This window comes from Oncorhynchus mykiss, chromosome 20 (genome assembly GCF_013265735.2).
Source record: "Oncorhynchus mykiss isolate Arlee chromosome 20, USDA_OmykA_1.1, whole genome shotgun sequence".
NCBI classification, from domain to species: domain Eukaryota; kingdom Metazoa; phylum Chordata; class Actinopteri; order Salmoniformes; family Salmonidae; genus Oncorhynchus; species Oncorhynchus mykiss.
In genome coordinates, this window is record NC_048584.1 from 19,614,508 (window position 1) to 19,640,993 (window position 26,486).

At 44.2% G+C, this 26,486-nt stretch overlaps 1 protein-coding gene across 4 annotated transcripts; it reads right to left on the reverse strand.

Annotated features, from left to right (window-relative positions):
* Positions 1–34: 34 nt before the first annotated feature.
* LOC110499139 (autism susceptibility gene 2 protein homolog) lies at positions 35–26,001 on the reverse strand. Of its 4 annotated transcripts, none has more exons than XM_021576071.2 (17): positions 24,064–26,001; positions 19,695–19,859; positions 8,163–8,198; positions 8,016–8,045; positions 7,856–7,904; positions 7,329–7,689; positions 6,920–7,140; positions 6,363–6,682; positions 6,216–6,257; positions 5,965–6,063; positions 5,795–5,863; positions 5,526–5,564; positions 4,959–5,030; positions 4,566–4,722; positions 3,771–3,854; positions 3,482–3,671; positions 35–3,285 (listed from the first exon to the last, which is right to left on the reverse strand). In XM_021576071.2, the coding sequence occupies exons 1-17, from the start codon at positions 24,370–24,372 to the stop codon at positions 1,713–1,715; spliced, it is 3,816 nt and encodes a 1,271-aa protein (XP_021431746.2). In that variant the 5' UTR covers positions 24,373–26,001; the 3' UTR covers positions 35–1,712. The 4 variants fall into 4 exon arrangements, with proteins under 4 accessions (XP_021431746.2, XP_021431743.2, XP_036811835.1 ...); XM_021576068.2 differs by having other exon boundaries at positions 5,795–5,878; XM_036955940.1 differs by lacking the exon at positions 5,526–5,564.
* Between the last annotated feature and the right edge of the window lie 485 nt (positions 26,002–26,486).

Sequence of the window (26,486 nt, forward strand, 5' to 3'; positions counted from 1 at the left end):
AGGCACCAAAACAAACAAGACCCACACAATCAAGTAACCAACAATTCATTTAATAATTCATCTTTGTGGTCTCTAGAAGGGGTTTGAAAGGTATAAAATGGTCTTAAAATAATCGACCCAAATGTATTTTCCTCCTCTCAGTCCAGTCATGTGTAGTACGCACAAGTCTACGGATTCTTTTCTCAGTCGTCCAGTAGATGTCCCATTTTTCCACGTACATAATTTATCTGCTCATGGAACATCCCTGTGAAAATGACTTGCCGGCAGGCGTTCAGAGTCCAAAATGTGATGCGACAACAAACACAAAGCTCCCTCTCAGTGTATTCAAAGATCTGATCCATGAAGAGGCCAGAGGTTTTTATGGTTGTGTCTTACTCACGTTCACAAGCATTTCCTTTCTCAGTCATACAAAACTTTTACTGCCTGATCTGGAACAACTTTAATTTGTTACTAACAGGGGAGTGCATTCGTGATACCTGAAAACAATGACAAATAACATAAAAAACAGTGAATATATTTATTATCATTATAGAAGATAATTAATGTTAACAATAATAATAATTACAAAGGCAATTTCACTAGACTACTGGTCCTGCTCATAATGTCGAGTCAGAAATGTGAATGGGAAAGTTTCAGTTTTAGACATTGTCCACCTTGGCCGCATAGTTCATAACATCATTCTTTTAAATACAAGAGCTGGAACAGAGGTTCATAGAGCACAGAGGAGTGGTGAAGTTGAGGGTAGCGGGGTCATTTTTTGTGAGGAGCGGAGAACCGAAGTACAGAAGCCTATGGTTCTTTATCGATTTAGAATCTTTAGAAGTTTCATCGGTAATCTACAGTCTTTTCACAATAAAAGAGGACACAAAAAAAATAAAACCATAGAAATATACTACTAGAGCCAGGACGATACCAGTGTCACGATACTCGTTAGTATCGTGGCAAGAAAACAAAACACGAAGCGGATTAAACTTTAGACAAATAGCCCTAAATGTTGGAAACAAACATTGTTGTTATCCAGAGTAAAAAAATTATCTCCAAGCTATAGCACACAATATTTTACACATGGCAGGTTTTTAACAGACCAAAGAGTTGTCTGCTGTGTGTTTTAATTTTTGCCATGGAAAAATATTTTGCCCCTTGGTATCGTCCCAGCACTATGTACTACCATAATTCTTCAGCTCTCATCCAGAAAACAGCCCAACATGTTTGATTTATGCAAAGGGATTTATAGATCTCATTACTTAGAATGAGAGGATGAACCATTCACATGTACAAAATATGCACATCTCTCTAGGAGTTCATCTTACCCAACCTGAAAAAGCCTGCTTCAAACCTGATCATATTCAATTGGAAAAGCCTCCGCCTCTTCATACAGCTATCATTTTATAGATTTCTCAAATGGAAAAAAAACAACCTTAAAATAACACACCAGGATGCACATAAACCATGTACCTTAAAATTGCACTGATAGAACCATTGTGGATAAATGTACTGAGTCACCCTGACAAATCTCCGTATCCCTTCCCTTCACCGCCTTCGACCCAATCAACCAGCAACACCATTTGGGGGAGCTGAGACCGTGATTGGTCTAGAGCCTGAGTAAGCTGTGTGTGTTGTAGTTCCTAAAAGGTGTTCCATCTTACAGGAAACAGTGAGAGCAGCACAGTAATCCTGACATTTCCCTACTACTCCTACGGTGTGTTCCTGTACTATCTGGACTCGCCTTCTTTGTGAGAGCTGTACAGTGCCAAGTCCCCCGGCCCACCCAGTCTACGAGTCGGGGTGGAAGACCTGCTTGTCACAGATGGAATGAGTGGAGGGGGGGCGCCTACGGACAGTGCCCCCACCAGGCCAGCAGGGGTCTTGGCAAGGATGCCATTGGGCACGTGGTGAGTGTGGAGAGGCCCCAGGCGGGAGTAGAGGCTGGGGTGGTGGGGCGAAGAGTTGGAGGCTCCAGGCTGATGGAGATGTGAGTGGGAGAGCATCCCGGCGTGCAGCTGCTCCAGGTGGGCTGCGTGAGAACCCGGTGGGTGGTGGGAGCCCGAGAGGTGCGGGTGAGCGTGCATCCCGAAGTAGCGTGCCCTTTCAAAGTCTTCCCTTAGGATCTGGGCGCGCTGCTGCTCATCCATGAGGCCGCCACCTGGGGGCCCCAGCTGAGGAGGGCGGTCAAAGTGGTGGGCCATCAGGCCAAACTCCTGGCGGACCGAGGAGGTAGAGGTAGGAGGGTGGTGGTGAGGGTTGTTGGCAGCCACAGCTGCTGCCAAGGCTGCCGCCCTCTCGGCCTCCAGGAAGCGCTGGGCGTGCTGGGCCTGGAGCAGCCGGGCCAGGTGGGGGTCAGAGCGCAGCGCCAGGTGGGGGTCCGAACGCAGGGCCATGGCCTCTCGGCGTTGCTGCTGCTGCTGTTGGGCAGCCAGCTCCCTCCATGGGTCCCATTGGAAGCTGTGGGGGTGCTGGCCGTGCCCCTGGGGTGGGCCATGGGGGTGGGTGGAGAACCTCTCCCCCCCTGGACCCACTACTATCCCCCCACCCCCTTGTGTGCTCCCCAGATAGGCCTCAATGGCAGCCTGCGCTCGAGAGCGCTCCAGGAGGGAGAGATGATGATGAGGGTTGTGCGGGGTCGGAGGAGGTAGGGGCACTCCGGACGTGGAAGTCAGAGAGAGAGAAGAGGGGGTGGCGGAGCGGTGGTGAGGGCGGCTGTTGGGCCTGTCGTAGTTGGGGGGCAGAGGCGGCGGCAAGGAGATTGGCACGAGCTCTGGTTCCTCCTTCCTTTCCTCCTTGACCTTGACTGGGGGAGGCTTGGGCACCGGGGTGTTGGTTCGGTCAGGCTTCTTACCCTGGGACAGAGAGGTGACCGTGGCTGAGGAACAGGATGAGGCAGGGGGGCCTCCCTCTCTCTGTGATGAGTGAGAGGGTTCGCTGTGTAGGCTGTGCAGCGCTGCGGGCTGCTGACGGGGGTACAGATCCAAGGGGGAGGGGGCGCCGAGTCCAGAGGGCGGTGGAGTCGTCAGCACAGAGGAAGAGGAGGAGCGAGGTCTGTCTCTGTCTGTTGCAGCTGCTGAGGATGAAGGGCCTAGAGGAGGTGGCCTGGAGGAGACCGAGAGGAGCAGCCTTTTGTCTCCATCTCTGCGTGTCAGATCCTCAGTGAGACTGCTGGGGCCTCCCAGAGGGCCCCCGTGCCCGTTGATGTGGGAGACAGGGGTGCTGCCGCGGTGCTGCTGGAGAGTGAGGGCCGGGGCCACTGGAGACATCCGCACAGGTTGACGACCATATAGCATATTGTCTCTGAAAAGAAAATAGAGGATGGTTGGGGAGAGGTATGCAAATTCAGCATTCAAATCAATTCCAGTATTGAAATTGTTAAGAGTAATGAACAGAACAGAATCAGACAGAAAAATATTATAGAAAGATAAGTCAAGAGTGCAAACAGCAAATTTAGGAACTAAGTCGATAAACTAGAGTCGAGGCTGTTGTGTCTCACCTGTCTTTCTCATCTTTGATGTGAATAATGTCCTTCCCTGTGTCACGCTCGTCCCTCTTCTCAGCCCCCTTGGCCCAACTGGGGCCAGCCAAGGGGGGAGGCCCACCGTGCAGTCGGTTCCATGGGTCATGAGGGTTGGGTAAGCCCCCGACGGCAGGAGGCTCCTTGTGGCCAAACACAGAGCTGTTAGCTGGAGACAGAATAAAGTTAGTCATTTTAGTGGAGAGTAAGGACAAAGGAGTAAAGACAAACTATGCATCTTTTTTGAGGAAGAGAAATGGTGACTCACCCAGCGTAGGGCTGCCAAGTCCCCCAAAGGCACCAGAGCCCAGGGCTCCGAGAGGGGTGAACGGAGGTGAGCGGCCGTACGGATCTGCAACACAAGTATATAAACATCTGGACTGATGCGCGGACACAAGCCTTACAGCATAAGACCTCTGGCAATATTCACTACTAGTGTTCAGACCCACTGGGGCCTATTAGAGTCACATGCTGAAGAGTTAGTACGCTTTAAATGTAATATCTTGGCTAATAAGGTGTTTTAGTGACCTGTGAGTAGGCAAATCAGTTCCTTGAGTGGGTGAATCAAAACGAGAAGTGTTTACTGAGGGTGCAAGTGGTACAGATGCGCCCTTTGAAACAGTTGTTTACCCAAGAGCGCAGTTGGAGTGAGGAAAGAGGTGGAGCGTTGATGGGGGGGGACAAAATTAGACTAAAAATGATAAATAATTGACTAACTATTTGCAATGTCAAGGAATCTTTCCTCTGTGCCTGAGGTTTTGAAAAAGCCCATAGTTTTATCCTTATGGTGAATACAATTGCAGCATGTTTTTTATTTTTTTATTTTATTTAACCTTTATTTAACCAGGCAAGTCAGTTAAGAACAAATTCTTATTTTCAATGACGGCCTGGGAACAGTGGGTTAACTGCCTGTTCAGGGGCAGAACGACAGATTTGTACCTTGTCAGCTCGGGGGTTTGAACTCACAACCTTCCGGTTACTAGTCCAACACTCTAACCACTAGGCTACCCTGCCGCCCCATATGTTCTTCAAACATATCTTGCTACACAAAACAAGCACCCACCAGTGGCTGTAAAGAGGCTGGCAGGTCGGTTAAGGTCGTGGGCAGAGGGGAGGCCACCACCACCAAGGGGCCCAAGTGTACCCAGGCCCCCGGAGCCCGGAAGACGAGCCAACATCTCGTTACGGAAGTCCAGCTTGTGCGGATCAGCCTGCATCAGCTGAGAGAGGACAGTGGTCAGTCAATGCAATGACCATAGCTTTTTCAATAAACATGGACAACTTGACCAGTATCTATTATTTTTGGGGGATGAGTTGATCACATCCGATAATGTTTGAGATGCTTCAGTGGTCAAATTAAAATGAGAAATACTTTCTACTTATTTGATAAAAATCACAATTGATCAGGATCAGATTGAATTGTAGTAAAAAAATTAATAAAAAAAAAAAGTCCCACCTTCACTTTCTTCTGATGTCTCAGAATCATCCACGCCACACGTACATGCATAGCACACCACTTCCCTGGTTTCTGTGTAGACAAAAACACATTATTGACTCGGTGACCCTGTTTTGCTTGCAGTAAGACTCAAGGCCTTTGCACACAGAGTCAGATGCGATGGTGTTAATGTCTGCCATATGAAATGTTCATCTGGCACGGCATCAACATGAGAATTGTGTGTGTGTATATGTGTGTGGGGGGGGGGTACAATTTAGTAAGGCAAGCGTCAGTAATTACCAATATATTATGGGTCAGTTTATTTTTCCTGGACGAATAAAACCTTTTTTTATATATTTTTTTACTTCTGATTCTGAGATGAGTAATGATGGAAAGTTGCAGGGAGTTTCACAGTAGGTGTGCCAAAAGTTGGAAGAAATCAGACACGGTGTGCAAGGGCATTTAGTCAAATATTTTTAAAATGTAGCAGTCATGACCAAAAGTGAATAAGAAAAAAAGCTGTACAGTATCATAATACTTTCAAAAATGAAGTATTCAAGTGATGATGAAGCATCTGGCTTTGCTTACATTACTGACTTTCAACGATGTCCCAAATGGATCAGTTAGCTAAACAAAAGAAAGAATAGTAAACCATGTTTGTTAAGATTCTCCACTCTTTTTACTATTTGTTATTCACACTGTCCTGCACTGACTACTAGGCCCAAGTCTTTGCACATAATGCCTTTAGAGGCATGTGCATTGTCCATCGATCCCAGCTCAATCCTAGACTACAAGCTTCAGTTGTAACCATAGGCATCATATATTCCAAAATGGCCATTTTATACTGTGCATCTTACCCTGGGGTCTTTGGGCTGCAGGTGGTGAGGTACAACCCCCAGTCGAGCTGTCATCTCAGGACTTGTTCCCTGGGGGACAAGGGGCTGCATCAAAACACAGCAAACAGTTTGTCATCCAGACACGACATGACATATCATCCACTGACTTATGTAGCTAAAGCACCACTCACCTTAGGCTGGAAGGCTCCTTGCAGAGAGCTGAAGGGCCCATTGGGAGGAAGCACGGGCTGGATGCCTGGCACTGGGGGAGGAGGGTACTGTGGGAAGAACTAAATCAGCCACACACACACACACAAGCAGAGGCTGGTTAAAACTACACTCCCCAGACCCCATTCTGCCTAAGTCCTACCACATTAATCTCAACAACCACCACAGCAACGTATAACCAAACCAATTCTGGAGCATGTAAACGTAAACTCACAGTGTTTCTGTAGAGTCCCTCCATCTTGCCATATTTGTCAAACTAAAACACAAAAAGCCAATTCATGACAAATTCACAACACTGGCATTTCAAAGCAGAAGCTGCTCTGTGAAACCCAATTTGACAGGGTAGAATGTAATCACTTACCAGGTGCTGAGGCGGTGGTGCGGAGGGAGTGGGGTGCAGGAAGGGGGTGAAGTGTTGGTGCGTATGTGTGTGCTGGTGCTGGTGGTTGTGCTGGTGGAACTGGAAGGCCAGGGGCTGAATTCCGGGCTGGGCCTGGGAGGAGCGGCCTGAGGAGCCCGAGCTGGGGCTGGCCCCCGATGGACCACCGGGAGTAGAGAGGCCTGGCCCGCCACCGTTGAGCTCAGCCCCAGGTACGCTGCGGCGGCCCTCGCGATCCTGCGAGGCCAGGAAGTGAGAGTTCAGGCCCTGGCGCAGCAGGTCCTGGCGCAGCAGGTCCTGGTCTGCAGTAGTGGGACAGATGGAGAGGAATAGAGAATATATTTTAAATAGGTGGATATGGAGCCCAAATAACTAATTTTACAACACTGACAGTAGGCTGTCCAAGAACCCAAATTAAGCCAGTAGTAGACCTGATCGGTAAATAAAAAACGCACAGATTTGCAATTATGGCTGAACATCTGACTAAGGCTGTGAAAAAAGGTGAATAGCAATACACATTGGTGCCAAATGTACAGTACCTGCTCCTGAGTGGGAAGTGAGGAGAGGAGGTGGAGGAGGAAGCCCAGGGGAGGGGGTGAACATGGCACCAGAGCCAGCACGTGAAGGGGGGCGCAGAGATGCTAATGACCCTGGACCTCTAATTAGGGACATCGACATACTGGAAGAGGGAGTTGGGGGTCGTATAGACAACGAGGAAGAAGCAGCAGAAGAGGATGGGGGCTTGACTGATGTACCGTTCCTAAGGAGAGAGAAAAGTTTATTAGAAAATATAAATTTTCTTAAGTCAGCAGTCTTGATTTTAAATGTTTTCCTTTATTTAACCAGGCAAGTCAAAAAGAGTTGTCAGTTGTTTTATAAAAGTTGAAGAAGTAGTATTGGTACTGCAGTAGTAATGCTGACTATTAGGCAGATCTGGCAGTGACTGACCTGTTGTTGATGCCCATGCTGTAGATGGATGGGTGTCGTCCGGGGAAGGTGAGGAAGGACTTGTGTTTGGAGTGCGGCGGGCTGGGGTTGTGGTGGGCGTTGTGGCGAAGGCCATCGCTGCTGCCGTTGAGCTGTCCGGGCCGTGCGACCATGGCCGGGGAGAGGGACGGCAGGCAGGAGAAGGAGGGTGAGGTAGACAGGGGCTCAGGGTAAGGCGGCTCCAGACTCCTCTCCTGGCTGCGCTCCAGGCCAGAGACACGCGGGGTGACCGCCAGCCGGGAGAGGCCACAGCGGCCTGGCAGCGGAAGTGTAGGGCAGCCTTTGCCCATAGAGGCCATGCTCACAGGGATAGGTTCCAAAACTACAGGGTGAGAAAGAACTGCACTTAAACAAAAACATGAAAAAAGAAAGGACACCACATATTATGAAATAAGTGCATACTGGGATAAAAAAAGAAACACCAAATGACGAGAGCATATTTATAAAGCAAAGGCATACAGATAGGGAAGAAGAGAACTGCATTTTACCTTTCCTTGTGCTGACAATGAATATTGGCCCCATGTCACTGTCGGAGGCCTAGGGGATGAGATGAGGAAAACAAATAAATCTAAACCCAATAATAAGCAGGAAAAACACTGCTCTTCCAACAATCATAATTGTATTCCGTTTGATGCAAACAGTACCCACCTTATCTGCTGACTCGCTCTCTGTGTCACACTAAAATAACATAAAAAGCAACATTTAGGTGTGCCACAACATTCATAAACTACAATTATAGGAGGCAGCTGTGGTCATCTTATGTATTGTAATTGATAGAAGTATAAAGAAACTTACGATGTAGCCAGTCTCCAAGAAGAGGATGCCCCCACCCTAAAACAATTATAACAGTTAATATGTAAGATTGATGGTATTCACCTTCAACACACAGTGCCTTGCAAAAGTATTGGAGGCCGCATTTATTGTAGCTGGGGACTTTTATTAAAGGAAATCCGAGGAAAATGCAACCGAAACTAATCAATGCATCTCCTATGCTACATGTGGAACACGGACCATGGATCATTGCTACTCTCCCAATCAGAATCTATGCTTTAAGATTGTTCACATGGACTGGGAAATGTTCCTGGTGGACTCTGAGAACAGTATCAACGTATACACTCACTTTGTGACTAGGTTCGTCAGGAAGTGCATAGAGGATGTTGTTCCCACTGATGATTAGAACTTATCCAAACCCAAAAAAACATTTGCGCAAAACTGAACGCGCGAACCACCGCATTTAACCATGGCAAGGTGATTGGGAACATGGACGTGTACAAACAGACCAGTTACGACCTCCGTAAAGCAATCGGAGGCAAAACGACAGTACAGGGACGAAGTGGAGTCACAATTCAACATCTCAGACATGAGACTACAGCCAATCACAAATTATAAAGGGAAAGTCGTGCCTTGCTCCAGGATTTACTAAAGACCTTCGCCTGTTTCGAACAAAACATTGCGCCGCCGACACGGGCTCCAGGCGATCACGAGGACTGTGTAATCTTGTTCTTCGTGGCCAACGTGAGTAAGTCATTTAAGCGTGTTAACCCTCACAAGGCTGCCAGCCAAGACGGCATCCCAAGTCGCGTTCTCAGAGCATGTGCAGACCAGCTGGCCGGAGTGTTTACGGACATACTCAATCTCTCCATATCCCAGTCTGTTGTCCCACACTTGCTTCAAGATGTCCACCCTTGCTTTCCTGGGTACAGGAACAAAGGTAATTTAACTAAATTACTATTGCCCCAAAGAACAAACTTCTGTCATCATGAAGTGCTTTGAGAGGCTAGTTAAGGACCATATCACCTCCAACTTGACATTCTAGACCCACTACAATTCACATATCGCCCCAACAGATCCACAGACAACACCAGTGCACTGCCCTATCCCACCTGGACAAGATAAATACCTATGTAAGAATGCTGTTCATTGACTACAGCTGACTTAAATACCAGTGCCCTCCAAGCTCATCACTAAGCGCAGGGCCCTGGGTCTGTACCCCTCCCTGTGCAACTGGGTCTTGGAAGCTTCAATCTCCAGGCCATCGACTGTTAAGCAGTCACCCCACTAGCCAGCCTCCACCCAGTACCCTTCCCTGAACCTTAGAGACTGCTTCCCTATGTACATAGTAGGGATGCACAATATGAAAAATAATATGAAAAATAAATGTGGTTTACATATCGGAATCGAAAGATATTCGCTAAAAATGCCAACATCGGTATCGGCCCGATGTCTAGTTTAACGCTTTTTTTGTAATAATGACAATTGCAACAATACTGAATGAACACTTATTTAACACTTTATAATACATCAAAATCAATTTAGCCTCAAATAAATAATGAAACATGTTCAATTTGGTTTAAATAATGCAAAAACAAAGTGTTGGAGAAGTAAAAGTACAATATGTGCCATGTAAGAAAGCTAACGTTTAAGTTCCTTGCTCAGAACATGAGAACATATGCAAGCTGGTGGTTCCTTTTAACATGAGTCTTCAATATTCCCAGGTAAGAAGTTTTAGGTTGTAGTTATTATAGGAATATTTCTCTCTATACCATTTGTATTTCATTAACCTTTGACTATTGGATGTTCTTATAGGCACTATAGTATTACCAGTGTAACAGTATAGCTTCAGTCCCTCTCCTTGCTCTTGGGCTCGAACCAGGAACACAATGACAACAGCCACCCTCGAAGCAGCGTAACCCATGCAGAGCAAGGGGAATAACCACTCCAAGTCTCAGAGCGAGTGACGTTTGAAACGCTATTAGCGCGCACCCCGCTAACTAGCTAGCCATTTCACATCGGTTACACAAGCCTAATCTCGGGAGTTGATAGGCTTGAAGTCATAAACAGCGCAATGCTTGACGCACAACGAAGAGCTGCTGGCAAAACGCACAAAAATACTGTTTGAATGAATGCTTACGAGCCTGCTGCTGCCTACCAACGCTCAGTCAGACTGCTCTATCAAATCATAGACTTAGTTATAATGTAATAACACACAGAAATACAAGCCTAAGGTCATTAATATGGTCAAATCCAGACACTATCTCGAAAACAAGACGTTTATTATTTCAGTGAAATACGGAACCGTTCTGTATTTTATGTAAGGGGTGGCATCCATTAGTCTAAATATTCCTGTTACATTGCACAACCTTCAATGTTATGTCATAATTATGTCAAATTCTGGCAAATTAGGCAGCCCAAACTGTTGCATATACACTGACTCTGCGTGCAATGAACGCAAGAGAAGTGACAATTTCACCTGGTTAATATTGCCTGCTAACCTGGATTTCTTTTAGCTAAATATGTAGGTTGAAAAATATATACTTCTATGTATTGATTTTAAGAAAGGCATTGATGTTCTTGGTTAGGTACACATTGGAGCAACGATACGCACCGCATCGATTATATGCAACGCAGGACACGCTAGATAAACTAGTAATATCATCAACCATGTGTAGTTAACTTCTTCGATATAGGGGGCGCTCTTAATTTTTGGATGAAAAACGTTCCCGTTTTAAACAAGATATTTTGTCACAAAAAGATGCTCGACTATGCATATAATTGACAGCTTTGGAAAGAAAACGCTCTGACGTTTCCAAAACTGCAAAGATATTGTCTGTGAATGCCACAGAACTGATGTTACAGGCGAAACCCAGATACAAATCCAATCAGGAAGTGCCGCATTTTTTTAAACCGCCTCATTCCAATGACTCCTTATATGGCTGTGAATGAGCTAGGAGTCAGCTTACGTTTTCCACGTTTTCCCCAAGGTGTCTACAGCATTGTGACGTATTTGTAGGCATATCATTGGAAGATTGACCATAAGAGACTACATCTACCAGGTGGCCGCTTGGTGTCCTCCGTTGCAATTATTGCGTAATCTCCAGCTGCAGTATTTTTCCGTTTGCTTCTGATGAGAAGCCAACTGCCACCACTGATAGATTATCGAATAAATATGTGAAAAACACCTTGAGGATTGATTCTAAACAACGTTTGCCATGTTTCTGTCGATATTATGGAGCTAATTTGGAAAAAAGTTTGGCGTTGTACGTGACTGCATTTTCCGGTCTTTTTCTTAGCCAAACGTGATGAACAAAACGGAGCTATTTCGTCTACACAAATAATATTTTGGGAAAAAATGAACATTTGCTATCTAACTAAGAGTCTCGTCATTGAAAACATCCGAAGTTCTTCAAAGGTAAATTATTTTATTTGAATGCTTTTCTTGTTTTTGTGAAAATGTTGCCTGCTGAATGCTAGGCTTAATGGTATGCTAGGCTATCAATACTCTTACACAAATGCTTGTGTAGCTTTGGTTGAAAAGCATATTTTGAAAATCTGAGATGACAGTGTTGTTAACAAAAGGCTAAGCTTGTGTTGGAATATACTTATTTCATTTGCGATTTTCATGAATAGGAAACGTTGCGTTATGTAATGAGCTTGAGACTATGATTACGCTCCCGGATACGGGATTGCTCGTCGCTAGAGGTTAACTAGTGATTATGATTGATTGATTGTTTTTTATAAGATAAGTTTAATGCTAGCTAGCAACTTACCTTGGCTTACTGCATACGCGTAACAGGCAGTCTCCTCATGGAGTGCAATGAGAGGCAGGTGGTTAGAGCGTTGGAATAGTTAACTAAGGTTGCAAGATTGAATCCCCCGAGCTGACAAGGTGAAAATCTGTCGTTCTGCCCCTGAATGAGGCAGTTAACCCACCGTTCCTAGGGCGCCATTGAAAATAAGAATGTGTTCTTAACTGACTTGCCTAATTAAAAAAATATTAAATAAAAAAAAGGTGTAAAAATGGCCAAACCGGTTTCCAAAAATACCAATTTCCGATTATGAAAACTTGAAATCGTCCCTAATTAATCGGCTATTCCGATTAAACGGTCGACCTCTATTACATTGCAATCCACGAGGAGACTGCGTGGCAGGATGATCACCTGTTACGCGACTGCAGCATCAAAAGGACCTGTGGCTGCAAGGAGCCAAGGTAAGTTACTAGCAAGTATTAAACTTATCTTAGAAAAAACAATCACATGGTTGATGATATTACTAAGTTAACTAGCTTGTCCTGCATTGCATTGCATTGCATTGCATTCCCATAGCAACGATTAAAACATTCCCTAACCAGAAACCGTGGATTGATGGCAGCATTCGCGTGAAACTGAAAGCGCGAACCACTGCTTTTAATCAGGGCAAGGTGTCTGGTAACATGACCGAATACAAACAGTGCAGCTATTCCCTCCGCAAGGCTATCAAACAAGCTAAGCGTCAGTACAGAGACAAAGTAGAATCTCAATTCAACGGCTCAGACACAAGAGGCATGTGGCAGGGTCTACAGTCAATCACGGACTACAGGAAGAAATCCAGCCCAGTCACGGACCAGGATGTCCTGCTCCCAGGCAGACTAAATAACTTTTTTGCCCGCTTTGAGGACAATACAGTGCCACTGACACGGCCTGCAACAAAAACATGCGGTCTCTCCTTCACTGCAGCCGAGGTGAGTAAGACATTTAAACGTGTTAACCCTCGCAGGGCTGCAGGCCCAGACGGCATCCCCAGCCGCGCCCTCAGAGCATGCGCAGACCAGCTGGCCGGTGTGTTTACGGACATATTCAATCAATCCCTATACCAGTCTGCTGTTCCCACATGCTTCAAGAGGGCCACCATTGTTCCTGTTCCCAAGAAAGCTAAGGTAACTGAGCTAAACGACTACCGCCCCGTAGCACTCACTTCCGTCATCATGAAGTGCTTTGAGAGACGAGTCAAGGACCATATCACCTCCACCCTACCTGACACCCTAGACCCACTCCAATTTGCTTACCGCCCAAATAGGTCCACAGACGATGCAATCTCAACCACACTGCACACTGCCCTAACCCATCTGGACAAGAGGAATACCTATGTGAGAATGCTGTTCATCGACTACAGCTCGGCATTCAACACCATAGTACCCTCCAAGCTCGTCATCAAGCTCGAGACCCTGGGTCTCGACCACGCCCTGTGCAACTGGGTACTGGACTTCCTGACGGGCCGCCCCCAGGTGGTGAGGGTAGGCAACAACATCTCCTCCCCGCTGATCCTCAACACTGGGGCCCCACAAGGGTGCATTCTGAGCCCTCTCCTGTACTCCCTGTTCACCCACGACTGCGTGGCCACGCACGCCTCCAACTCAATCATCAAGTTTGCGGACGACACAACAGTGGTAGGCTTGATTACCAACAACGACGAGACGGCCTACAGGGAGGAGGTGAGGGCCCTCGGAGTGTGGTGTCAGGAAAATAACCTCACACTCAACGTCAACAAAACTAAGGAGATGATTGTGGACTTCAGGAAACAGCAGAGGGAACACCCCCCTATCCACATCGATGGAACAGTAGTGGAGAGGGTAGCAAGTTTTAAGTTCCTCGGCATACACATCACAGACAAACTGAATTGGTCCACTCACACAGACAGCATTGTGAAGAAGGCGCAGCAGCGCCTCTTCAACCTCAGGAGGCTGAAGAAATTTGGCTTGTCACCAAAAGCACTCACAAACTTCTACAGATGCACAATCGAGAGCATCCTGTCGGGCTGTATCACCGCCTGGTACGGCAACTGCTCCGCCCTCAACCGTAAGGCTCTCCAGAGGGTAGTGAGGTCTGCACAACGCATCACCGGGGGCAAACTACCTGCCCTCCAGGACACCTATACCACCCGATGTCACAGGAAGGCCATAAAGATCATCAAGGACATCAACCACCCGAGCCACTGCCTGTTCACCCTGCTATCATCCAGAAGGCGAGGTCAGTACAGGTGCATCAAAGCTGGGACCGAGAGACTGAAAAACAGCTTCTATCTCAAGGCCATCAGACTGTTAAACAGCCACCACTAACATTGAGTGGCTGCTGCCAACACACTGACACTGACTCAACTCCAGCCACTTTAATAATGGGAATTGATGGGAAATTATGTAAATATATCACTAGCCACTTTAAACAATGCTACCTTATATAATGTTACTTACCCTACATTATTCATCTCATATGCATACGTATATACTGTACTCTATATCATCGACTGTATCCTTATGTAATACATGTATCACTAGCCACTTTAACTATGCCACTTTGTTTACATACTCATCTCATATGTGTATACTGTACTCGATACCATCTACTGTATCTTGCCTATGCTGCTCTGTACCATCACTCATTCATATATCCTTATGTACATATTCTTTATCCCCTTACACTGTGTACAAGACAGTAGTTTTGGAATTGTTAGTTAGATTACTTGTTATTACTGCATTGTCGGAACTAGAAGCACAAGCATTTCGCTACACTCGCATTAACATCTGCTAACCATGTGTATGTGACAAATAACATTTGATTTGATATAATAAATGTTCATTTATCATCAAATCACAGCCTACTTCAACTTTGCCAAATGGGTGATGATTTAACAAAAGCGGATTTGTGAAAAAAAGCACCATCGTTGCACAAATGTAGCTAACCATAAACAATGCCTTCCTTAAAATCAATACACAAAAGTATATATATTTTTTAAACCTGCATATTTAGTTAAGAAATGCATGTTAGCAGGCAATATTCACTAGAGAAAGTCACTTCTCTTACGTTCAGTGCAAGCAGAGTCGGGTATATGCAGCAGTTTGGGCAGCCTGGCTCGTTGAGAACAACTTCTTCCTAACAAAGACCGTAATTAATTTGCCACCCGTTCGATAAAATACGGAAAAGTTCGGTATTTCACTGAAAAAAATAAACGTTTAGTTATCTGGATTTTACCATATAAATTACCAAAAGGCTCATATTTCTGTGTGTATTATATTATAATTAAGTATATGGTTTGATATTTGATAGAGCAGTCTGACTGGGCAGTGGTAGGCGGCAGCAGGCTTGTAAGCATTCATTCACACAGCACTTTACTGCATTTGCCAGCAGCTCTTAATGCTTAAAGCACAGTGATGTTTATGACTTCAAGCCTATCAACTCCCGACATTAGGCTGGCAATACTAAAGTGCCTATATGAACATCTAATAGTCAAAGGTATATGAAATACAAATAGCATAGAGAGAAATAGTCAACGCGTCATCATGCCTATATTAACTACAACCTAAAACTTCTTACCTGGGAATATTGAAGACTCATGTTAAAAGGAACCACCAGATTTCATATGTTCTCATGTTCTGAGCAAGGAACTTAAACGTTAGCTTTTATTACATGGCACATATGTAACTTTTACTTTCGCCTCCAACACTGTTTTTGCATTATTTAAACCAAATTGAACATGTTTAATTAATTATGAGACCAAATTGATTTTATTTCTGTATTATATTAAGTTAAAATAAAAGTGTTAATTCAGTATTGTTGGTATTGTCATTATTACATGTAAAAATTGTCTAATTAATCAGTATCTGCTTTTTTGGTATTCCAATAATCGGTATCTGTGTTGAAAAATCATAAAAATCAGTCGACCTCTACTCAATACCCAAGATATTTTTTCCCAACGTCTTCCTCAGAGTTAGACTCCAAAACATGCATGCAGTATTGTTTTTCCTCAGGAATAGTGTTCCATACACATAGGTTGACAATACATGTTGTTCAATTCACAGTTGTTTCAGAGTCCCGCAATAAGAGCTACGATGCTAATGTTCTCTGGGTGTCACTGAGTAGACTGATACCCCATGTCATTGATCCACAATCCATAGGTAAGGCTGTACAGTGAAAGCCATACAGTGAGCCATTCTACAGCATAATACATCTAGTGTGATTACAGATGTCAAATTAACAAATTATTGTCTTTTGTTGATTTTATATAACACTCCAACCTCGTTTAGCATGATCTATTCAATTATGGCGCAATTCTACTATTTGTTTTCATTTGCATCACTGTCAATGACATACTTTTTTAATTTTGAAGGCTAACCGCAAAGTCCACTATTGTGGCTAATCCTTATTGTGGCTAGCTTCAGATGGGTCTGACCACCATTAATCAAATAAGAACTGTCTTAAACTGGGTTATTTTAGATGACACCTAGCTATATAGTTTGCTAGTTAACTAACTATAGCTACTGAAACAGATTGTCGTTTTGCTATGTTTTTGGGGAAGAACATTGTTTGCATCCATGAGCTAGCTAGCTTTTTTATGACCAAGCACTGTAGGTGCGCGAGACAACTTTACCAGTATCATAGCATACATATCGATGGCTCATTGTGACATATGAAATACGAGTGATAGTGTAATAACTACGTAAAAAAATGTATGAACGCGTTAAATTATTATGTGACGTGAAATCATATTCAGGTCCTGATTGGTCGACAAACTTATTTGACACGTCAAATAGTGTTATTTGACGTGCATCTTTTTTGACATGCAAAGACCCAAACATCGTTCCATAGAAATCCTGGTTGAGAATGAAATGACTGAACAAATAAACAATGAAACAGCACAGCAAGTAAGTGATATAAATAGGTTTTGATTATATTTTACTTTTAAATGGGGGCCTAGGTAAATGCCAACAAAATAACTTTTTGATGTGTGATCTTTATTTAACTAGGCAAGTCCGTTAATAAGAACAAATTCTTATTGACAATGACTGCCTACTCCAGACAAACACGGGCGAGGCTGGGCCAATTGTGCGCCGACCTATGGGACTCCAAATCACGTCCAGATGTGATACAGCCTTGATTCGAACCAAGGACTGTAGTGGTGCCTCTTGCACTGAGATGTGTGTTTTAACTACACTGCTCAAAAAAATAAAGGGAACACTTAAACAACACAATGTAACTCCAAGTCAATCACACTTCTGTTAAATCAAACTGTCCACTTAGGAAGCAACACTGTTTGACAATACATTTCACATGCTGTTGTGCAAATGGAATAGACAACAGGTGGAAATTATAGGCAATTAGCAAGACACCCCCAATAAAGGAGTGGTTCTGCAGGTGGTGACCACAGACCACTTCTCAGTTCCTATGCTTCCTGGCTGATGTTTTGGTCACTTTTGAATGCTGGCTGTTCTTTCACTCTAGTGGTAGCATGAGACGGAGTTTACAACCCACACAAGTGGCTCAGGTAGTGCAGCTCATCCAGGATGACACATCAATGCGAGCTGTGGCAAGAAGGTTTGCTGTGTCTGTCAGCGTAGTGTCCAGAGCATGGAGGCGCTACCAGGAGACAGGCCAGTACATCAGGAGACGTGGAGGAGGCCGTAGGAGGGCAACAACCCAGCAGCAAGACCGCTACCTCCACCTTTATGCAAGGAGGAGCAGGAGGAGCACTGCCAGAGCCCTGCAAAATGACCTCCAGCAGGCCACAAATGTACATGTGTCTGCTCAAACGGTCAGAAACAGACTCCATGAGGGTGGTATGAGGGCCCGATGTCCACAGGTGGGGGTTGTGCTTACAGCCTAACACCGTGCAGGACGTTTGGCAAATTCGCCACTGGCGCCCTGTGCTCTTCACAGATGAAAGCAGGTTCACACTGAGCACATGTGACAGACGTGACAGTCTGGAGACGCCGTGGAGAACGTTCTGCTGCCTGCAACATCCTCCAGCATGACCGGTTTGGCGGTGGGTCAGTCATGGTGTGGGGTGGCATTTCTTTGGGGGGCCGCACAGCCCTCCATGTGCTCGCCAGAGGTAGCCTGACTGCCATTAGGTACCGAGATGAGATCCTCAGACCCCTTGTGAGACCATATGCTGGTGCGGTTGCCCCTGGGTTCCTCCTAATGCAAGACAATGCTAGACCTCATGTGGCTGGAGTGTGTCAGCAGTTCCTGCAAGAGGAAGGCATTGATGCTATGGACTGGCCCACCCGTTCCCCAGACCTGAATCCAATTGAGCGCATCTGGGATATCATGTCTCGCTCCATTGCACCACAGACTGTCCAGGAGTTGGCGGATGCTTTAGTCCAGGTCTGGGAGGAGATCCCTCAGGAGACCATCAGCCACCTCATCAGGAGCATGCCCAGACGTTGTAGGGAGGTCATACAGGCACGTGGAGGCCACACACACTACACTATTTGATTTCCATTGATAATTTGTGTGATTGTTGTCAGCACATTCAACTATGTAAAGAAAAAAGTATTTAATAAGAATATTTCATTCATTCAGATCTAGGATGTGTTATTTTAGTGTTGATTTTTTTGAGCAGTGTATTTAACTGTACTAGAATGCTTAAAAGGCACCTCAAATTTTAAATATCGTTATCGTTTTTTTGGGGAAGGAAAATATTGGTTATCGGTCAAAAAAGTCAAGGCCTCCCGGGTGGCACAGTGGCTCGGGAGAGACGAAGGTTGAAAGTCATGCTTATTCCGATACACAACCCAACCAAGCCGCACTGCTTCTTAACACAGCGCGCATCCAACCCGGAAGCCAGCCGCACCAATGTGTCGGAGGAAACACTGTGCCACCAGAGACTCTGGGTTCGCGCCCAGGCTCTGTCGTAACCGGCTGCGACCGGGAGGTCCGTGGGGCGACGCACAATTGGCCTAGCGTCGTCCGGGTTAGGGAGGGCTTGGCCGGTAGGGATATCCTTGTCTCATCGCGCACCAGCAACTCCTGCGGCGGGCCGGACGCTGTGTGCGCTAACCAAGGTTGCCAGGTGCACGGTGTTTCCTCCGACACATTGGTGCGGCTGGCTTCCGGGTTGGATGTGTTAAGAAGTAGTGCGGCTTGGTTGGGTTGTGTATCGGAGGTCGCATGACTTTCAACCTTCTTCTCTCCCGAGCCCGTACGGGAGTTGTAGCGATGAGACAAGATAGTAGCTACTTAACAATTGGATACCACGAAATTCAAACAAAACAAAAAAAAGTAATATCAGTGCATCACTAATTTCAGTACGAAAATAGTTGACAACACCATTGAATTTCCAAATTCACTTGCTGTGTAGGCTAAAGGTCACTAGGTTGGGATGCACACCACATGAAAATCTGGTTTCAAAGAGCAGTACTCTAGATATAGCTTACCCAGCAACATGGTATTTAGCAACTTGAAATGATCCTCATGTCTGTCTGACCTCGAGTTAATAAATCACCATCGATTCATCACAAGCTCAGCCATCAGGGTGATAAAAAGATGTCACTAGTAAGTTTTACTCTTCAACAACAAGTGTGTGTAGCCAGCTAATGCTCTCACTAGGCCTCTAGGCCATTACAAGTTGATGACTTCAGTCTGAATATTTGAGCTCGGCCAGCTAGTTCCCACAAACAAGACCAACAGGATCCAGACCAGACATGCAAATGCTGCCTTTAAATAAGCTACTTTCAAACCCAAATGTGACATGACAACTACATATAACACCTGTGTATCTCATGCGGTGCACCTTTACCTCAATCTTTCTCTTCTTCCAACAGCTGCGGGAGAAGCTAGGTGGGGCCCCTTCCTCGGGCTCTGAGAGGGGCCTTTTACCATTCTCCTCCGGGCCCCTCTTCCTCTTGCTCCCCCTTCCCATGAGCATGGCGGCACGCTGGGTAGGCTTCATGGAGCAGTCCATCTGGAGAGAAGATGCATCCCAGTGTTAACTTGTTGAGTGTAGGGGGCAGTATTTTGACGTTTGGACGAAAAACGTACCCAAATGAAACTGCCTATTTCTCAGGCCCAGAATCTAGAATATGCATATACTTGTCAGATTAGGATAGAAAGCACTCAAGTTTCCAAAACTGTCAAAATATTGTCTCGGAGTATAACAGAACTGATATTGCAGGCGAAAACCTGAGGAAAATCCAACTAGGAAGTGCTGTTTTTCCTGAAAGCTCTGTTCCATTGCACGCATTCTCTCCATTTAAAGGGATATCAACCAGATTCCTTTTCCTATGGCTTCCACATGGTGTGAACAGTGTTTAGACCGTTTCAGGCTTTTATTCAGAAAAATTAGCACGTCAGTGGATGGCTGAGTGCCAGCAGCGTTTTGCATGCGCCAACAGAGTGGAGCAGACATTTTCTCTCTCTGTCCTATTGAAGAAACTATCGTCCGGTTGAAACATTATTGATCATATATTGTAAAAACAACCTGAGGATTGATTATAAAAATGTTTGACATGTTTCTACGAACACTAGTTGGAATTTTCATCTGCCCCGTCGTGACTGCTCGAGCCTGTGGATTTCTGAACATAACGCGCCAACCAAATGGAGGTATTTTGGATATAAAAATCATCTTTATGGAACAAAAGGAACATTTGTTGTGTAACTGGGTGTCTGGTGAGTGCAAACATCCGAAGATCAAAGGTAAGCGATTCATTTTATTGCTTTTCTGACTTTCGTGACCAATCTACTTGGCTGCTAGCTGTTTGTAATGTTTTGTCTGCTGAGAGAGATGTCCTTACATAAACGCTTGGCATGCTTTCGCCGAAAAGCTTTTTTGAAATCTGACACGCCAGGTGGATTAACAACAAGCTAAGCTGTATTTTGCTATATTGCACTTGTGATTTCATGAAAATATAATATTTTTAGTCATTTAATTTGAATTTGGCGCTCTGCAATTCAGCGGATGTTGACGAAAATGATCCCGCTAACGGGATGGGTGCGCCAATAAGTTAAACAAGCAGTACAAAACAATTAGGTTCACTGAAACAATGACAATTTGTTGATTGGCTCCCCATTATTTCCCACACAGGTTTTCGCTGCCCATGTTCTGCCTTGACAACCACCAAGGATATTCCTACCACTGAAATTGACCAAAAAAACAAACAAATGAGGAAGCCTTGACTGAGAAATGTTTCGGGGGAAATGAATAGCAGTCAGTGATGCCTGAACTGGTAAGGGAACCTACAGATGACTCAGATTGGTCAATAAGTTCCTGTTACAATGACATTGCATGTTTTAGAAACTACACTTTGAAGGATCTGTCGACATATGGGTCAGTGCATGGATACTGGATTGGTGCCATTGAACGCCTCAGAGCATGCCATATCACATTCTAATCCTGAAATTCTGCATTGTGTGGCGTTTCAAGTCAACAAGAATTGTTGGTCTAATGACGAGCAGATTAATAAACATAGCCTATTTGTAATCGACAAATAATTAAGGTTGTTAAGAAACGCATCATAGAATATCATTGCATCTGATTTCTTTCATTGTGGTTGTTGATCCGATTGCTTCACCTAAGTGTACAAGGTGTAAATGAACTATGAATTTTTGGAAACTCGATCTACAACTGATTCACACCTGGAGGTGTGAGGAGACTACCAAAATAGTTCCAAGGTGGGACTTGTCCTTTTAAGCCTCTACAGTCTAAGCCCTGTCTAAGCTACAGTGCAATCGGAAAGTATTCAGACCCCTTGACTTTTTGCACATTTTGTTACGTTACAGCCTTAGTCTAAAATGGATTTCCCGCAATCTACTCACAATACCCCATAACGACAAAGCAAAAACAGGTGGAGACATATTTGCAAATGTATTAAAAATGTGAATAACACAAGTATTCAGACCCTTTACTCAGTACTTGGTTGAAGCACCTTTGGCAGCGATTACAGCCTCGAATCTTCTTGGGTATGTCGCTACAAGCTTGGCACACCTGTATCTGGGAGTTTCTCCTGTTCTTCTCTGCAGATCCTCTCAAGCTCTGTTAAAGTCCAAGCTCACGCTTCACTGTAGGGATGGTATTGGCCAGGTGATGAGCGGTAGCTGGCTGAATGCCTGGCATTCAGGCCGAAGAGTTTAATCTTGGTTTCATCAGACAAGAGAATCAGGTTTCTCATGGTCTGAGAGTCTTTAGCTGCCTTTTGGCAAATTCCAAACGGGCTGTCATGTGCATTTTACTGAGGAGTGGCTTCCATCTGGCCACTCTACCATAAAGGGCTGATTGGTAGAGTGCTGCAGAGATGGTTGTCCTTCTGGAAGGTTCTCCCATCTCCACAGAAGAACTCTGTCAGAGTGACCATCAGGTTCTTTGTCACCTCCCTGAGGAAGGCCTTTCTCCCCCGATTGCTCAGTTTGGCTGGGCGGCCAGCTCTAGGAAGAGTCTTGGTGGTTCAAGTATGATCAATGGAAACAGGATGCAATTTCGAGTCTTATAGCAAAAGGGTCTGAATACTTATGTAAATAAAAACATTTTACACATTTGCAAAAATGTTTTTAAAAAACAGTTTTTACTTTGTCATTATGGTATTGTTTGTAGATGGATGAAAAAAAAATCATACATTTTAGAATAAGGATGTAACGTAGCAACGTGTGAAAAAAAGTAAATGGATCTGAATGCACTATATATGGAATTATTTTAAGGTCATAACAAGGATCATTTAGCTATGATAATTTGAATTTAGCCTTACCATTGCAAGCTATGACATGACGTGGAAAAGTACATTTGAATGTGGCAAGAGAAAAGATAATTCACCCTTATTAAACTTGCCAGATCATTTGCACAAGGGGGTATGGTATATGGCCAATATACCCCGGTTAAAGGCTGTTCTTAAGCATGATGCAATGCTGAGTGCCTGGATACAGCCCTTAGGAGTGGTATATTCGCCATATACTGCAAACCCCAGGGGTGCCTTATTGCTATTCTAAACTGGTTACCAATGTAATTACAACAGTAAAAAGTCATGTTTTGTCATGCACGTTGTATATGGTCTGATATACCACAGCTTTCAGCCAATCAGCATTCAGTGCTCGAACCACCCAGGTATTTTTACTGCTCTAATTACGTTGTAAACAGTTTATAAATAGCAATAAGGCACCTTAGCCGTGGTATATTGGCCTTATACCACACCCGCTCGTGCCTTATTGGTTAAATAAGTCTCCTTTGTGCATGTGCATAACTATAGATATCTCCGACAGGAGAGTTTGAGTTTTGAAAGTTGGACAGAGGATCTCGAAATCTCTGAGCAAGAAAAACTTGGATGAACATTAAAAAAAATGAATGTTAGGCTAATTTCTGGCAATTGTGCTGTTATTATGTACCAAATGTTAAGATTACAAGAAGCAATTGGATGAACTGCTATTAGCCCATACAAACACATTGAATAACAGATTCACTACATGGACAAACAGATCTTTTTTTTTTTTATTATAAAATGAAGTTTGTTCTGAAGTGTGTCTTATATCTGAGAGATAAGATCAGGAAAGTATTTTAAAAGATTTGACCCCTTATTTTTGGCAGTAAACAATCTCCATATATACTTCCATTCGTTTTTTTTAACTGGTAAGGGGACCTTCAGATGAGTCTTGTGAGTGTCCTAGAGCAAAACAACCAACATGTAGGTTGCCAGTAGCCCAAACTGTTCGGAAGCTACAGACAGAAGTTGGCAGATCGGCTGTACCGACTTCAGATGAGTCCCAACTTGCTTGAACGCCATCGGATTTGTGAGTCACATCTTTCCATAGAGGGATCATGATAGGTTTTCGTGACAACGATTTTCAGGATGTCTCATGGCCTGACAACACACTCTACTTCTGCCAACCTTCACCACAGATGCGGAAGTGTAACATCGGCAGATGCGGTTGATTGAGAATGCTTCCAATGCAAAAAAAACATATCTTTAACTTAAACTGAATTTTAATTGTAGTTTTTATTATGCTAATTAGATGTATGCAGGGCCACAGGAATCGACTCTAGGGGGTTTAAAGTAGAGATTGAGGGAGGACAATTCACATCTGTGGAGACCATTGACAAATGTTATTTAGATACAGTTGAAGTCCATCCTATCTGAGTATTGTTGTAGGGTAGGATTGTGCTCACATAAGGAAATACACAGACTTACCTCCAGGGCCTCAAAGCTGTTGAAGCTGGCAATTGAGAAGCCATCGATGATGTCCTCCTCACAGTACACCGACTTGCGCTTCCTCCGACGAGGAGGCCTGTGTCTGGGGCCGGCAAACCCGGGTCGACATTCTCTACCTCCAGGAACGAGTACAGATCCTGGCCCGCAAAGCTCCTTTTCCGAGCCCGAGGAGGGCGATGTGGCCCGCTGCTCAGCAAGGTCTACTCTTCTCCTGCGCCGCTCTCTGTCTCGTTGAGAACGGGAGCGTCGGCTCTGTCTGAACCCACTGCTTTGACTCGGACCTTCCATGTCAAAACAAACAGCACCAGTCCCAGTCTGACCTAAGGCACTTTTAAAAATCCGTCCCAGTCGAAGGCACTTTCCTTAGCCAAAAGTTAAACACCACCACAAAGGCCCACACCGGAGCCCCTGTTTAAAATGGCGTTAAAAGTAACGTTAGTCTATTTAACTAGTGTCTTTTGCGGACAGAATGGCATCTGTGCCTTTCTCTCGGCTAAATTTGACTGTCATGTCAATTCACGAAGATTAAATCTTTATTTCCAGAATTGGTGGTATTAGCTAGTGTGCTCAGCAGAAGTATATCCAAGTTAAGCTGTCAATACATGGCTAATTCGCAGTCTCAAAGAAGGCTAGCTGGCAAACCAACAACCAAATATGCGTATGTAAATAAAAAGGACTAACGCTAGTTAGCTGTCCAACTTAACTTGCTTGTTGTTATTCACTAAAAACGCCTATTTTATACGAATGTTACATTTACTGAGGTATTGCTACAATGTAAATACACCCCATCTCGTTTTAATTACAATTTCGGCACGAGCTGACAAATTAGCTAACCTAGTTAACTAGCCAAATCGCACATTAGCCAATGATAACTAGCTAACGAACGATAACATTAGCTACCTGCCACGGCCAAATCACCAGAGCAAGATCATTTGTTGCCAATTTAAAGCATCTATATAGCTAGCTCATTTAGTGCATCCACAAGTATTCCAAGCATTTTAGTTAAACAGTTTGATTAACTGTTTCTGTAGCCAACTTTAGCCATACATAAGAATTATGTTCACTTGGTAGTTGCTACCTAGCTAACGTTAAATGTATTCAAGTGCTTTATTATGCTAGTATTAGCTAGCTAGTTAAATAATTGTCTAGCCAGTTTATTGCAAACGCAATGTAGCTAATTATCACGGAGTAGACAACGTTATAGTAAATAAAAACATTATTTAAAATACCTTCCAAAGTATTGATTAGCACAAAATCCACAACTAGCTGTTACCCTGGAGCTGACAGTAAAAGCGAACATTTTCTCCAGCCTGACGATGGGCCCAATACGAATGGTTGAATTATCAAAGAAAGACGTAGCTAGCTAGCCGTAGTTGGGTAGCGAGCTAATGTAGATACCTAGCTAATCCAAACTGTACCTTTTTTTATACACTAAATCTGACGTTATATTGTGACTGTTTAGTCACCCACTATTCGTGTGTTATCGATGTCTCTCCCTACACTCATTTGTTTTTGCTCCAGAACCATTAAAAACTAAATTATTCAAGGCCCTACTGAAGCCGCGGTCTTGAGTTCCATCAAGGAGGGTATCGACCAAGCCCCTGGCAGGATAACTCCTTCAGCGGCCCACAGTGTAATCCACTTGTGTCCGGGGAAGTTGAATTATTTGCCGATATTTCCGGTTAAACCAAATATCGTAACCAGTCTTCAAGTACAAACAAAATAGAACGATTCTCTAACGACCTTTCATTTGGAAACAAATATGAAATGTAAAGATCTGTGAGACAACCCTTGTCAATGTGCATTGTGCGCCTCAGCGAGTCCTCGCCTATCAGGGTCAGGGTTGCCAGGTCAAGCTAAAATCTCTAGACCAATGACCACTTAAAACCTACGCAAAAGGCCTGGAAACTAGCCTTTAAAAAAATTCACAGTAAGAGAGTGGTTGCCATATTTATACAATTTGTTTTCTCCGATAATGTTATCGAGCCAATTAAGAAGGAATATCATAGTAACTTGTAGAAGCAAAATTCGAGTTTCCTCAAAATAATAATTATTGCAAGCTATGACATGAAGTTAAACAATCATTTGAATCTGTGGCAAGATAAAATATAATTCTCCCTAATTGAACTTGTCAGATCATTTGCAGACGGGGTAAATAAATCCCCTTTGCGCATGTCCATAACTACAGATAAATCCGACAGGAGAGTTTGAGTTTTGAAAGTTGGACAGAGGATCTCGAAATCTCTGAGCAAGAAAAACTTTAATGAACATAAAAAACGAATGTAATGCTATTTTCTGGCAATTGTGCTGTTATTATGTGCCAACTGTTAAGACTACAAATGGCCCATTTGCGAGATTGATTTATCATTTCAATGGACATTGGCTTCAGACACAAATCTGGG